This window comes from Equus caballus, chromosome 4 (genome assembly GCF_041296265.1).
Source record: "Equus caballus isolate H_3958 breed thoroughbred chromosome 4, TB-T2T, whole genome shotgun sequence".
NCBI classification, from domain to species: domain Eukaryota; kingdom Metazoa; phylum Chordata; class Mammalia; order Perissodactyla; family Equidae; genus Equus; species Equus caballus.
The window spans coordinates 70,091,831-70,107,342 of NC_091687.1; the positions used below are offsets into that span (position 1 = coordinate 70,091,831).

The 15,512-nt window shown below is 38.1% G+C and overlaps 1 protein-coding gene across 24 annotated transcripts in view; it reads left to right on the forward strand.

Annotated features, from left to right (window-relative positions):
* ANLN (anillin, actin binding protein) overlaps positions 1-15,512 on the forward strand; it is a 132,559-nt gene that overhangs the window by 80,738 nt on the left and 36,309 nt on the right. For 13 of the 24 annotated variants that reach the window (XM_070264830.1, XM_023639513.2, XM_070264831.1 and 10 more), the window contains exons 3-8: positions 878-1,186; positions 5,368-5,753; positions 6,879-7,107; positions 9,033-9,223; positions 9,488-9,595; positions 15,128-15,257. In XM_070264830.1, coding sequence (XP_070120931.1) covers positions 878-1,186; positions 5,368-5,753; positions 6,879-7,107; positions 9,033-9,223; positions 9,488-9,595; positions 15,128-15,257 — 1,353 coding nt within the window. Of the gene's footprint in view, positions 1-877; positions 1,187-3,679; positions 3,929-5,367; positions 5,754-6,878; positions 7,108-9,032; positions 9,224-9,487; positions 9,596-15,127; positions 15,258-15,512 lie in introns of those variants that run through there. The other 11 variants (XM_070264834.1, XM_070264837.1, XM_070264839.1 and 8 more) reach the window with 6 other exon arrangements.

The window sequence follows — 15,512 nt, forward strand, 5'->3', positions numbered from 1 at the left end:
GATATATATTTAATTAGATTGATGTTGATGAGGGCAATCCTGACTTCCCACTAATATCACCTTGGTCACTGTCAGAACAAGAACACTTGGTTCAATAGCCAATGAAACTGACCTCATGTGGGATTTACAGTCTTGCTTTTTAAAATGTTAATTTTCCAGGAGATAAATTAAAACTCATTCCTGGGTAGAAATAATATGCCTTCGTTTGGATAGCTCCTTTTTATTTTAGGACTTTTACATCTATTTTATAGGTGTTCAAGGAAGTTTAAAATTGTGAAATGTTGTTAAATACTTGTGCTGATGAATTTGTTTGGTTTTGACTAGATAATCCAGTCACTTTTTTGGTTCCCTGCCCCTAGCTTAATAAACCTCAGGCCAGGTGCCCTTCTACCTTGCTAATTGTCCATGAAAGATTGTTTTCAAAACAGAAAGCCTGGTTTCTACTCTTAGCTTAGCTGTGTCACTTTAGGCAAGTAACGTAATTTCTCTGGGCTTGATTTTCTTACCTAAAAATGAAGTGATTGGGCTGTATGATCTTTAAAATCCCACACATTTGCTTATTCTGTGTGTGTGCACTTTTAATTTTCTGTTGTCTTAAGACTACATAAAGTATTATGCATATATCTTGGAATGTTATTTGAATTTATTTTTATTCAGGTTTTTAAACCATAAATTATGTTTGCTTAAAAAGAAATCTCTTGTATCAGATTTTGAAGTTACTGAAAAAAAGAATTTTACGTATTTCTTGTTGTGAGTAAAATCATTTAAAGGTTTAGAGAAACATATGATGTTTTATTAATTTGTTATGTGCCTACTGCAAGTTTTTCATGCTGTGAGAAATTATGGAATTTTGAATTTTTTTTCCTTTTTAATCTAGAGAAATCTTGTACAAAACCATCACCAAAAAAACGCTGTTCTGACAACACTGAAGTAGAAGTTTCTAACCTGGAAAATGAACAACCAGTTGAATCAGCTTCCGCAAAACCTTGTTCTCCGAGTCCTCTGTCTCCTCAGGCACAGCCACAGGCACCAGCTCTGGTCAGTGATTCCGCGGCTGTCCCAGCATCGCTGGGCTTGAGGAAAGGGCTGACCTCAAGATTGGAAGCAACTGCAGCCTCCTCAGTTAAAACACGAATGCAAAAACTGGCAGAGCAACGGCGCCACTGGGATAATAATGAGATTACAGGTATAAATTATATGGATGGTATGGTCCTTAAATCTGTTTCAGTAAGTTTCAACTTGGTTTGTTGAAAATTTTATTTATCAGTTAACACGTGAAAGGTAAATGCTTTTGTTTTCTCTATATCCTGTGTATCCGTTGCTTGCACATGGTTTGTTTATCAATAGTATATTTATCAGTTGGTTGTATTCTCATTGAAGTAGATGGTGATGAGGTTCTTAGAACAGACCACAAAAGCTTGATCTTGTAACAGAATTATCTTATTTGCAATAGAAAACAGTAGAGAACAAACTATACTCTTGACATTATTAACCTTGCTGACCTTCAGCTGCATGTTCAAGAAATCTTATTTCATGGATTCACTAATTAAACTTGAGTGACTAAGGTATGCAATGCTGTTCAATAGGAGAGAGAGAGAAAACTTCAAAACATTTATGAGCACCTACAAAGCATATTATTCTGCTAAGGTGCTGGAAATGGATGAAGTGACCTGATCTTTGCCCTTCATGGGCCCATAATCAGATGGAGAGCCTGAGAGCAGATCATGCAACAGGGTTGGTTATTTGTTCTGTGATAAATTTCATTTATCTCCCACCTTGTTATTAAAAGAACCTTGAGATGATTTACAAAAATACCGATATTACAAAACAAGAAAAATAAGGAAATCAGGGTGAAGAGAAGGAAAAACAAATAAGTGAAGGGTAAAGTTAGTTTATTAAATACAGGCCTTAAGTTCATTCTTACCTCCTAGAGATGGTTCTGAACTTGCTAGCAGCCAGTGCAAAGACGTGAAACACTATCAGGTGCATGACTAATGTTTGTAAGATAAAAGCAGAATCATCATTGGCACTGGAGCCTGAAAGAACTTTCTTCCCTGTGTCCTCAAACATGACTCTGTGTGAGCTAGTAACCGTTATAAGGTTTCTCAAGGTAGACAGGTAGCTTGGCTCGAAGCTCAGTTCAGTAAAAGCAGTTCCAAAGGGAGCCAGCACAGTGCAGGTGGACCGCTCGTGGCGACTAGGCCTTACCCCAGGAAGCGTCCCTCGGCTTTGGCTCAGAGCCAGGCTCCTATGTGTCAGAATCATTCAGACTGTTGGCTTGGAATCTCAGGAGTGCAGGGAGCCCTGGGGTGTGCTCTATTTTTTCCTTTTAAACCTCCGTAGGCAATTCTGATGCATAGCCAGAATTGAGACCAAGTAATCTGAAGAAATGGCTGGACTACATAGCCTTCAGGCAGTCTTCCATAAATAGTGATTCTTATTACTGAAATTTTGATAAGTCTTAGACAGCAAAGCATTTAGGATTATCCTTTCTGGCAGTGATGAAAATCTCAAGAGCAAATGCTTACTGTGTAAAGTGCTAGGCATTCTAAATATTTTTTATTCTAATATAGTATTTAATTCTTACAATAATCTTATGAGATACATACCACTTTTATCTTCATGTTATAGAAGAAACTGGGCTCAGAGAGGCTGAGGAAACTGCCCACGTTCAGCTGCTAAAATTCATACCCCGACTAGAGTGGTAGGGCTCAACTGTTGCCTGCTGTGACCTGCCTGATGTTTTCGGGAGATGTAACAGGGGGCAGATATTCCGTGTTGTCAATTAAACATATTTATTTTAGTAGTGGGTACGGCTAACAATGCTTCTTTATAGTACATGAGGAGGCTAATCTGTAAATATGCCTGAATAGAAGGATGTCTCCTTTCTGTTTTGTAGGAAATATTTATGGGCAGTGGAATGTGGATTTTCCTTAAAAAAAAAATAGAGGGTTGTGATTTAATGCATGGTCAAAAGAACAGCCTAGACCCTAAGCATTAGGGCATAAAGCATTGCAGCAGTGATTTGGAATATTTTGAAAGCAAATGTTATCAAATGCCTACCTCGGCCTTGAAAATAAATCTCATTGGGGCATTATAGCCTGTCTAATTTTAAGCATTGAAACTTATGAGTAAAGAGTTTGTAATGAATGGTTTAGTGAATGCCAAACAAGACTGGGGGTATAAGCCAGTTAAATGTTTAAGAACTTATACTAAAATATAATTTATCTGAAGCCATTCTTCCCGACAGAGAATAGTTAGAAGAGCTAGAGGTCTATTAAGCCCATTCCTAAAACATGATGATAAAACTGTCGTCTGGGTAGAGGGCAGTGCTAATTCTAAGGAAAGTGATAGAGGTGTGCAAAAGGGTAGTATTGGGAAGGCGGTGATCAGGGAAGATTTTCTGGAGGAGGCAGGGATGGTTAAGCTGGATTTGAGGGGCAACTAGCTTCAGACAGTGGAGATGTTCTAGGCAGAAGCAACAGCATTTATAAAAAGCACAGATGCCGTGAACATAGTGGGATATAAAGATTCAGTATCCTAGTATACAGCACATGTGGTAGAAAAGCAAGAGATAAATTTGAAGAAAGCCACAGGATCCAGAACATTTGGAATTTAACTAGCAGGGGATGGGAATGTATTGGGAGACTTTAAGCAGGCACGATGTTGTATAAAGATCACTCTGGCATCAGAACTGAGGAGGCATTGAATAGTGCAGAGATTCGAAGCAGGAAGATCGGTTAGAAGGCTAGTGTTATAATTCAGATGCACAATGATGAAGGCTTATGGAAGTGAAGAGGAGAGGCTGGATTTGAGGGATTTAAGAGAAAGGATCTGGAGGACTTGATGACTGGATGGTAGAGATAGGGGAGAAAGGAGGAAGAGGCCATGATGAGGAGGAACGTGTTTGAGGCAGTTTCAACTTCAGGTATGTTATTTGGGGTGCCTGTGGGATAGCCAAATGAAGTATTGGTAGTTAGAAGGAGACCATGAGGGGTAGGTCGCAAGGACAGAACTAGTAGAGGATGATGTTGCAAATGGAAATACAAGGCCTGCAAGGCGTGTACTGGCGTCTACTGACATTAGCAAAATCGTCTTCAAGGCAGTGGTGTAGGCAGAAGGTGGGTTGAAGTGAGTTGAGTGGTGACTGAATATTGTCCAGGGACAGAGGGACAGTAGCTAAAAGGGAGTGTATGTTGATGGGAGATTGTTTGTTTTTGGTTTTAAGATTAGAGGGACTTGAGCATATTTATGTGCAGAGAAAAAAGTCTGTAGAGAGGAAGAGGGTTATTTGGAGCAAGATCCCTGAGAGGGTTTTGGAGGGGTAGGATTGAAAATTCAAGCAGAGGTATAAGCTTTGGACAATAGGAGGGATGCCTCTCCATTGACTGAATTTGTGGAATAGAAAGTGCCATGAACTTTGACTCCCTTAGGTACTCTTTATGCATGCAGGCCCAGATCCTTTGTAAGTTAAATATCATTTACTTGAGATTTATCTCCAAATGAAGTAACTGTGCAGAAAAACATTTTAGTCTAACCCTGTGCTATCCAATACCATAGACACTAGTCACAAGTAGTTTTCAAAATTTAAATTAGTTGAAATGAAATTAAATTAAGTTTCCTAGTGGCCCTAGCCACATATCAAATGCTCGTTAGCCACATATGGCTAGTGTTTACTATACTGGACAGCATGAATATAGAACATCTCCATTGTCTCAGAAAGTTCTATTATACAGCATTGCTTTGATCTTTTTTTTTCTTTTTTGGTGAGGAAGATTGGCCTAGAGCTAACATGTGTTGCCAATCCTCCTCTTTTTGCTTGAGGAATATTGTTACTGAGCTAACATCTGTGCCAGTCTTCTTCCATTTTGCATGTGGGATGCCACCACAGCGTGGCCTGATGAGCAGTGTGTAGGTCCTCACCCAGGCTTGGAATCCGTGAACTCCAGGCTGCTGAAGCAGAGCACATGAACTTAACCACTACACCATGGGTTGGCCCCCAAACCCATTTTTAAAACAAAAAATTCCTATGGAATATGTAATCCTAAATTGTGCAGTGTTATAACATCAAGAATTGATTCTGAAAATATAACCTAAATATATGATATCTTATAGCATCCATAATTTATAAAAAATGGAAAAATATAGGTGTAACAAAGTGTTTTTTTTAATTTGGATTAAGTATCATCTGATTTGAAAAGATGCTGTCATATTTAAGCAGCTTGGTAGTTTCAAGCATATGAGAGCTTTTTACTAGTTCTTAAACCTATTAACTTCATTTAAACATTCTGAATGGAGTGACCCTGGTATTACACATACATATAACTCTTGAATGTGGGTTTTAATTCTCTCTGAAAACATTTCCAGATGATATACCTGAAAGCTCACTCATCTCAGCAGTGCCATCAGAGGAAAAGGCTGCCTCCCCTCCCAAACCATCCGTTTCAGATGCCTCAGCAACTCCAGTTGGGAGAAGGGGCCGTCTGGCCAACCTTGCTGCAACTATTTGCTCCTGGGAAGATGATGTAAATTACTCATCTGCAAAGCAAAACAGTGCACCAGAACAGCCTGGTACCACTTGTTTATCCAAATTTTCTTCTGCAAGTGGAGCATCTGCCAGGATCAATAGCAGCAGTGTTAAGCAGGAAGCTACATGCTGTTCCCAAAGGGATGGCGATGCCTCTTTGAATAAAGCCCCATCCTCCACTGCTGCGGGTGCATCTTTGATTAATGTTGCAGTTTCCAGCTCTGTGGTAAGTAAATACAATTTTGGTCTTTGGAAACCTTTCCTTTCTTTGCTATGAGTGATAATGTATATATATGTGTAGCTATGTATTTTATGACATATACATAGTGTATTTATATGTATTTTTAGAATATCGGTTTCATAGAAAGTAAAAATCATAAATTTGGTATCCTGTCCCAAGATAAATTAACAGTTGACAACTAAATTACACTGATTTAATGCAATTCCAAAGTATATAATATGAAATGATGGAGTCTCTTAGTCTTCAGGGAGAGCACTGAAAATTACTCTTTCCATTAGAATGCCTTATGTATGTGTATAAATAAGAGATATCAAATATCTGAAAACTGGTAGCTATAGTTACCTTGAAAAGGCAATTGTCACGGGTAGGTGCAATACTTTCACTGTATAACCTTTCAAAATGTTTGAAAGGTTACCTTGCACATGTATTACCTTAACAGTTTTTAAAAACAATCTTAAAAAACCAAAAAAGAGAAAGAATGTTGTGTTTCTGAGCGTTGTCTTTCAGTGTAGAGCCAGGTTGTAGAGTTAGACAGACCTGCGTTCAACCCCAGCTCTGCCACATAATTAGAAGTGTGGCTTTGGACAAGTTACTTAATCTCGCCAAACCTTATTTTTCCATTTGTAAAACGAGAAAGAATGGGTTATGGGGAGGATTAAATGAGATAATGTGCATAAAACACTTAGCATAATGCTTGGCACTTAGTAAGTACTCAATAATTTATTACAGTTAGCCATCAGTATATGATACAGTTTTGTTAAATTAATATTGACAATTAAAATACAAAAAAATACATAATTTGGTCTAATATGGTTAAAATTTATAAAGGTACTAGTGTGATAATATGAAACAAATAGTTGTTTAAATAGTGAATGACCCTAACCCTCAAACTAAATTACTCATCAATATATTATGCAGACTAAACTACATATTATAATTGGAATAATAGCATTTTCTAAGTTGACTTTTTTCAAACCTTTCAAATTGGTTTGATCTATTAGGAAGCAGGAACATTTTTTTCATGAGTTTTTACATAAAGCTTACCAAGCAAAGAACTATCTTTCGATATTGTGAATGTTGTTATTTACCCTAAGTATTATCATGTTTCAGAAAGCTACTTCTCCCCAAGTGAAATCTTCTACTACATCCATCACTGATGCTAAAAATTGTGAAGTACAAAATCCTGAGCTACTTCAAAAAACTCCTGTTAGTCCTCTGAAAACAGAAGTATTGAAACCAGTTGGGAAGTCGACTGTATCCCAGACAGTTCGGCCCAAAGAAGAATTGAGTAGAGAAATTTGTCTGCCGTCTCAATCTAAAGGCAAATCTACAACACCAGGTTATGTATTTTTAAAAAATCTAAAGTTACTGCTGACTATTTTCAGGGTATCTGTTCTTGGCATTTTAAATATTCAGTTGTGAATGGTACAGTGTTGGTTTGCCAGGGCAAATGCCTGAATGTATCAAATGAGACTTTTTCAAACTTTATTTGATTGATTGAATATTCATTAGTGCAGACTAGCCCAGTTACTGGTCAAAGTATTTAACCTGTTACATTTTAACAGTTTAAACTTGCTTTTCTCCAGAATGACCATGCTAGATACTTTCTTTTATACTTCTTGACGCAGACAGAGCATATACAACTGGAACTCACATTGTAAGGCATAATGGAAAAACATTCTTGTAACCAAGTATGCAGAGCAGTCTTCTCAAACTTCATTATGAAGGCACCCCTAATAGCAAAGGGAAGTGAATGTATACACAAATGACTCCATTCCCAATTATATTTATATGTGTGTGTATTGTGTGTGAGTATATACATATGAAAGTTCAAAATTGCTTAGTAGCAAATTGATGCTCTAGGAAGCCCATATTTATCTCATGGTGATTTATACCTTCTGGCATATCCCACCCTCACCGTGACAGTGGTTGAGAAACAGAGGACTGAAAAATATGGTTCAAATGTATGGTAATATAGTTTACTTTGAGCTATATTCTTTTTTTATTAGAATTGCTCTTGGAAGGACTGTTTTAAATATAAATTTTAACTTCTTGAAAATATAATCTCTCCAGAAACTATAGTTCATCGTAAAAGAGAAATAGACAGAGAGATGAGAATGGGGAATCCATTAGTTATGGGGTAAGTAGAAACCTGCAGTCAGTTTCCAGATGAGCCAAAATGAGAATTGGAAACAATAGCAAAATCTCCACATGGAATAGGACTAAGTTACTCCCAACCTTCTAAAGATTTATGGCATAGATAAGAAGCATTCTTTTATTATTCTTGGCTACCCAGAAAACATTAACAGGGCCTCAGAGATGTTTATTTTACGTTTCTTTCTATTCTTAATGGCCTCTAGTTTGAGATATGGGATGAAGTGGTAATAAGTGACATATGGAGTTGTCAAACCATGGCCAAGGATCAAATTCTGTCCTTCACCAGTTTTTGCAAATAAAAATTTTATTGGAACACATAGCCACGCCCATTTATTGTCTCTGGCTGCTTTCAGCTTCAGTGCAGAATAGAGTAGTTGCAACAACAGCCTTATGGGCCTGCAAAGCCCAGAAGTATTTACTCTCTGGCTCTTTATAGGAAAATGTTTGGCAATTACTGATATAGATAAATCTCCTTTTGTATCATACAACTGTAGTAGCCTCATGATGGAGGTGATATATATCCCATTTGTTCTACTTTCTATGTACCTCATATTATTTCAAATGAGTACAATTTTAAGACTGTAAAATCAAGACATCCTTTGGTAAAGTGAATAACCCCTAATTCTTCTTTTTGAGAGAGAAAAAAGATTTAATCCCTGGATTTTCGTGTGTTTGGCTTCCTAAAGGCAAAATAAAATAAATTGGGCTATAGAAATGTAAGTAGATGAGTTATTGTGGCCAGGACACTTGGTGGTTAGGGGATATTATTAATACCATACGGTCAATTTCCAACCATTTATGTTCTGATTATTTAGTTAAAAGGTTTTCTAATTCCTCCTGTCCTCTTACTCTACATTTTAAAAATTTTTCTTGTTTTTTTTTAAAGAACTAAACCCTCTAAGTAAATTTTAGGACATGGAATTAAATAGTATAATGAAAATTAAAAAAAAAATTTTTGAACTGTTTTCATGCTTTTGCTTTCTGAATGAATATTCTGAGTAGAATGAAAGCATTTTGGAATTGTACTGGATTTTAGAACTTTTTCCATAGAAGTCGTAATTGTTGCTTATTCTGCATAGCCTCCAAAAATGTGTGTATTTTCTGTAGGAGGAGCAGGCATCAAACCTTTCCTGGAACGCTTTGGAGAGCGTTGTCAAGAACACAGCAAAGAAAGTCCAGGTCGCAGCACACCCCATAGAACCCCCATTGTCACTCCAAATACAAAGGCCATCCAAGAAAGATTATTCAAGCAAAACGAGTCTTCATCTACTTCCCATTTAGCACAACAGCTCAAGAAGGTATGGCTTACTGCTTTTAACATTATTCGTTGCATGGCCTCAGCATAGAACCTAGAAATCAAATTGTGAATTCTGATACCAGTCTTTTTGAGATAAATAGCATCTTGATTCTGTCTCACTTATTCCAAATTAGAAATATTATTGTCCTGTATTCCATGTGTATTGTGAATTTATTAATCTTAAAACTGAAGATAGTAGTGTTTAGATATTATTCTTAAACATACTATTGATTCTTGTGTAAAATAGAGCTTTTGATGGTTTTAGGAACGTGAAAAAGAACTAGCATGTCTTCGTGGCCGATTTGATAGGGGCAATTTATGGAGTGCAGAAAAAGGAGAAAACTCAAGAAGCAAACAACTAGAAACCCAACAGGTACTGTAAACAAGGAATATAAAAGTGAACTTGGTACCAAAGTAATGCTGGGATCTAACTTGTGGTTCTGTATTATAAATAATTCTTTATATATTTCCCTGTTCCATTTAACTCTGCCACTTTCCATTTGTAAATTCCTTCAGTGTTCTTACCATCTCTGCTTTTCTCTTGTGATATTTTCCCCTTCAGTGGAACTCTTTTCTGTATTCACTGATGACCTACTTAAAATCAAATTTTAAAAAATTATTCTCATTCATTTGATTTCAGATTCTTTTTAACATTCTACTTAGATAGTGGTTCTAAAATGTTTCTCAGAATCAACTTTTCTCATTAATGATTGTATACCTCTCCCTAAATACCAAGCTTTTAGACTAGCTATAATCCTTTCAGTCACCAAATACCTCCCAGATTTCTCTTTACTCCTATATTACTTCCTGTCGAGTTTCATTAATCAGCCTTCAACAAAAATCCCTACTTGTAAATATAAACTATGTTCTGTTTCATTTACATGCCTCCTGTGTACAAAGTGCTGTGTTAGGATATATTTTTAAGCTAAAAATAATAGAATTACATTGAAAGTGGGTACCAGTAGAAAAAGAACGATAATTTCAACCAGTATTCTTTGAGAAATGATTGATTTTTTTTCATGTGTTCTTTTGCTTAACAAAAAATGTTTCCCAGAGTTCTGATCTCAACTCTTTTTTGTTCTCACTTGCCCTGGGACATCTCTTCCCAGTACTTATATCTAGCTTTAGCCAAGAACAGAAAGGCTAATGATGCTCAGTTATGCTTGAGAGAGTGCCTTCTCTCCTGAACTCTAAGCCTGCTTGGCTAGTAGAGCTCTCTGCGCTTTGCTGTAGTATCCTCTCGTGTAGTCTGTTTCTTCACTTAGGGCTTTGCTCTGTATCTCGTCATCTAAAGCAGTCTGGGAGTTCTTCCTTGGCTCCTTCATATTCTTACAGTGTCTTCCCACCTCCTGGCTTGTAGCGCACACACAGAACACACACACATCCAGTGATACATTTTGTAAATCTGTCACCAAGCTACCTTGTCCTCTGCATTTTCCTCGGTGATTGCCTTAATTACTAACATAGCTTTGTGTTGGACACCCTGCTTCTAGTCTGGCTTCTTTTCACATCTTACCCATTGCTGCCAGAGAAATGTTTTTAAAAGGCAAATATTTACATATTCATTTGCTTAAAATCCTGGAGAGCTTCTCATAGCCATCATCAGAAAAATGTTTAGAATGTTTGCCTTGACATCTAGAATCATTCAGAATCCAGCTCCTCCCCACTGCTCCTCCACACATGTGCTGCAATCCTGTCATACAGACCATTTGCAGTTTCTCAAATGTACCCATCTTTTCAGATCTCCTTGCCTTTGTCTTGCTATTCTCTCTGCATCTCCATGGTGAGCTCCTTCATTAAGAATAGGTCAAAGTTTACTCTGCTCTGGAAATCCTTACTTGGTCCTTTTCCCAAGGGGTCCCTCTGTTTTTCATCTATGTCATCCTGCATTTACTTCAACTGGAATATTATCTTCCTGTAATTTTTTTAACTTTGCTTTCCACCACCGTCTGTGAGAGCCTTATCCATCTCTACTTGTGTTGTTAGTGCTTGGCTCACAGTAGAAGCTCAATAAATTTGTCTTTGAAGGAAGGAGTGAATGTGCTAATCCTTCCCATCAGCCTATATCAAGTTATTACCTGTCATCTTAGAACAAAAATAACTCTTTACCCCCTACTCCCCTCTCTTTCTTTGCCTCCTTTTCATCCAAACTCTTACAGAAGAGTTGTCTCTACTTGGTGCTTTCAGTTTTTCTCCTCCCTTCTCACTTGTTCTCTTGCCACTCGGGCTCTTACCACTACCCGCTCCACGGACTACTACTGTTACGAAGTTCACCAGTGATCTTCAGTATTCAATTTTCATGAGTTTCACTTGACCTGTTCACTGCATTTGACATTGCTGATCACTCTGTTCTGTTTGAAGCACTTTCTTCATTTGGTTGCCAGTATATCATATTCTTTTGATTTTCCTTCTACATTTCTGGAAAGTATAGGGCAACAATTCTTAAACTATTTTGTGCTAAATAATTCCTGATAATCCTGTGGAATTCCTCCCTGGATAGTTGCACATATGCATGTAAACAAACTTCCTAGTACAATTACAGGGAGTTCAGGGGTCTCTCCCCTCAAAGCTCATCTGTGGTTCCCACAGAAGGAGCAGCCAAAGAGATAGGAAGAAAAAGCAGTTGAGTATCAGGTCACTAGAGTCAAGGGAAGAAAGAACCTTTCAGAAGGAAGGAGTGGTCGGTATTGTCAAGTGTTTGTTGTCAAATGTGGACTGGCCTGAGACCACTGGGTTTTGAAATAAGGATCTTGTCATGACTTGGCAAGAGCAAGTGAAGTTGTGAGGGTGGAATGTGGGTAGTAGTGGATGAAGAGCAGAGCCTGTGAGTTTAGGCAGTCCTCAGAAGTTTGGTTCTAAAGGTTAGGGGAGAAAGGATGTGGTGGCTGGAAGGGGATGAGGAAGTGAAGTATGATTTGCGTTTGTTTTGTTCTTTCTGAGGCAACTGAAGTCAATTTTAGAGTCAATGAGAAGGAGCTAGTAGAATGGAAGATGTTGATGATAGAGGAGAAAGAGGTGAAATTGATGGAATTGGGTAAATCTTTGAAGAGGTAAGAGTGGGTAAACTCCAGAGCACAGTGAAGAGAAAGGATGAGGACAGTTTCCTGGTGTGATGAAAAGGAAGAAGGAAAGCCTTTTGGGGGGCCTAGTAGTTTTAGAGCTATGGTGACAGAAAACTGGTAGATTTTGGGTCTGATAGCTTCTGTTTTGTTCATCCTTAGGGGAGGAAAGGTGAAATAACTCTCGGGAGGATGAAGGAGAGAACTGACTTGGAAAGAGGACTAGTGGCTAATTTTGAGACTCAGGTGGGGTTTGAGAGCATAAATTTATAGTGGAACCAAACCAAACAGTTGTGAGTTTTTTCTTTAGTTATGTCCAAAGAGCCTGGAAATAGACATGGAGAAATTGAGTTGTTCCAGTGTTGGGGTTTTGACAGATAAGAGGAATGGTAGTACAGTTGAGATGAGGAAGTGGAAGATAATGGTTGAAGTAAAGGGTCATGAGATCTAACCTGGATGGAGGTGTAAGAAAATAGTTAGGGGGGCTGGCCCCGTGGCTGAGTGGTTAAGTTCGCGCACTCCGCTGCAGGCGGCCCAGTGTTTCGTTAGTTCGAATCCTGGGCGCGGACATGGCACTGCTCATCAGACCACGCTGAGGCAGCGTCCCACATGCCACAACTAGAAGAACCCACAACGAAGAATACACAACTATGTACCGGGGGGCTTTGGGGAGAAAAAGGAAAAAATAAAATCTTTAAAAAAAAAAAAAAGAAGAAAATAGGTAGGGCAACAGGAAGAAAAGTATCAAATGACCAGAGGTCTACATGAGGCCAAAGAACATGGTCTGTTAGGAATTCTTGAGTAAGCGAGATTGGAGATATGGTTAGAGTGGGACATTTGAATTTAGGATTTCAGGGAATAAACAGATATCAGGTGATGGCTGAATTGGAGTTGTGGTGAAGGTCTTTGGAAATGAAGTGTTTATGCAACTGAGAGGCTAAGATGTTGTTTGAAAGTACTTGTGGCTACTGATGTCACCCAGCTGATGGCAGGTCTTGGACTAGAGAAGAAATGAGATAGGGAGTGCAGTCTAACCAGATGGCGTGAGCCTCAGAGGAACAGGAGTTTTTAAAAGAGGATTACTAACAGCATGGAACCGTTAGTAGAGACCAGAGAGGAGGCTGTCCCTCACATTGTCAGTGTGTAGGAGAGAGAAACACCTTTGTTTCAGAGGGTTGTAGGGCAAGTCCTGTCTTCACAAGAAAGCCAGGTTTCTAATAGGGCTAGAGAGTAGAAGGAATATTTAGTGAAGAGTATGAGGTTGTAGAGGAGTTTGTTTACCATGGAAGAGGGTCGTTTGGATACTAAAGTGTTTTTGGAGAGGATGATAAAGTGGGGAGTTTGACTTATGGGAGAGAAAGCAGAGCAGTATGCAGATGAGACTAACGGAAAAGACGGAAATAATAAGGTGTTACAATAGTTAATATTTATTGAATGCCTACAATATGCCAGGCCCCTGATGGGCACTTTTTAAAATACATTGATCATTTAATTCTCACAATAACGCTAAGTTCAGCAATACTCTTTTTCTGGGGGAGGGACTAAGGCTTAGGGAGGTAAATCACTCGTCCAAGAATGGCACACTGGTAAGTGGTAAAACCAGGGGTTCTAACTAGACCTTCTGACCCCAGAGCCTTCTCCTTTAACCCCTACATATTTATTCTTGGGCAGTGATCCACAGTTAAAGGATATGGGGCTTAGTGAGTTTATCTGGCGTTATGTTTCAAAGCTATGATTTAAGTCATTGAGACTGAGTGTAGTTGCTTTCTATTACTGCCGTAGTCATTCTTCCATTTACTCAACAAATGTTTGATGCCTACTGTCTACAAAGCACAGGAGCTTTTGACTCTCAAGGTATACCCAGCCCATTCTTCTCACTTCTGAGATGGACTTGCCCTATCTTCTTCCTCCCCTCCTCAAACTTCTTGCCTACCCTTAAAACAGTCTGCAGCACAGGATGTAATAGTCTGCTTTGTGTTTGTACATCAAAAGCTTCTTCTAACTTGAGAGACAGTATAGTCTACAACTGGCTCTGGAACAAGAATTCCTGGGTTTGTAAACTGAATCCACCAGTTCCTAGCTGTGTGTGGAGGTTACTTAACTCCTCTGTGTCTCCGTTTCTTATCTGTAAAATGGAGATAATAGTACCTAACTTATAGGGTTATTGGGAGGATTAGGTGAGACAATAACCTAAGTGCTTAGAAAGGTGGCTGGCACATATTAAGCTCTATGTAAATATTAGCTGCTGTTACTCTTATTCTCAGTCTTGTCTGATTATTTTAACTATTGCTTTAATCATAAAACTTCTTCCAAAACAAACAATGAATGTTTCTCTTCCATAGCCTTGTGAATGATTAAAAAAGACTCAGGGAATTTTTTTCCCTTCTCTCTTCTTTTCTTTCCTTCTGATTCATTTTGTCCTTTGTTTTCTTTGCCTTTTACCCTTTGAGTAACTGGTAAGTGAAATCCTGATGTAGGAACTCTCACTAGATTTTCTAGGTGTGGGATGAGATACATGACATAGGGGGAATTGTTTTCCCCACGTGTAGCTTTCGCTTGAATTAATTTATCTAAAGCTGAACTCTGATGCGAATTTTTATTCTCTCTTGCCTCCTAGTCTCTAATAAAAAAGATTTTACATCCTAGGAATTAACAAGAATATGAACTAGCGCTGAGGGCTTTTTGTGTTCTAAACATGGCTGGGTCCTTTCACATACATTATCTTTTTTGTTCTAAGGAAGCTTATATAAAATAATGACTCTTGTTTATTTTATTTAATAACCTGTAAAACGACAAAATCTATAGTTTTGAGAAATAATGTTTATCTCTTCATTTGCTTTTTGCAGGAAATTCACTGTCAGAATACTCCCCTCAAAAAACATCAAGTTATTTCAAATACCCCATCACTTCCAATAACAGAAAAGGTGACAGAAAATCAGACACCAGCCAAACCTTCCAGTACAGAACCTACAGTAGGTCAGTGTTTTCTATTTCTGCTTCACTTAAAATGTAGCTTTCAGGCTACCATAGTTTTGGAAATTGGATTGGAAAGCAGAAATGCTGCTCTGTTGTAAAAAGATAGATTCATTTCTTCATTTCCACTCACTTTTTCATTTCTAGCCATGTAATGTGCTTCTTTCCTACCCTTTTCCAGAGTGAGAACTCATACTCTTGATGAGAGTGTAAATTACTACAACTTTTCTTTGGAGAAAAATTCGGTAATATCTATTG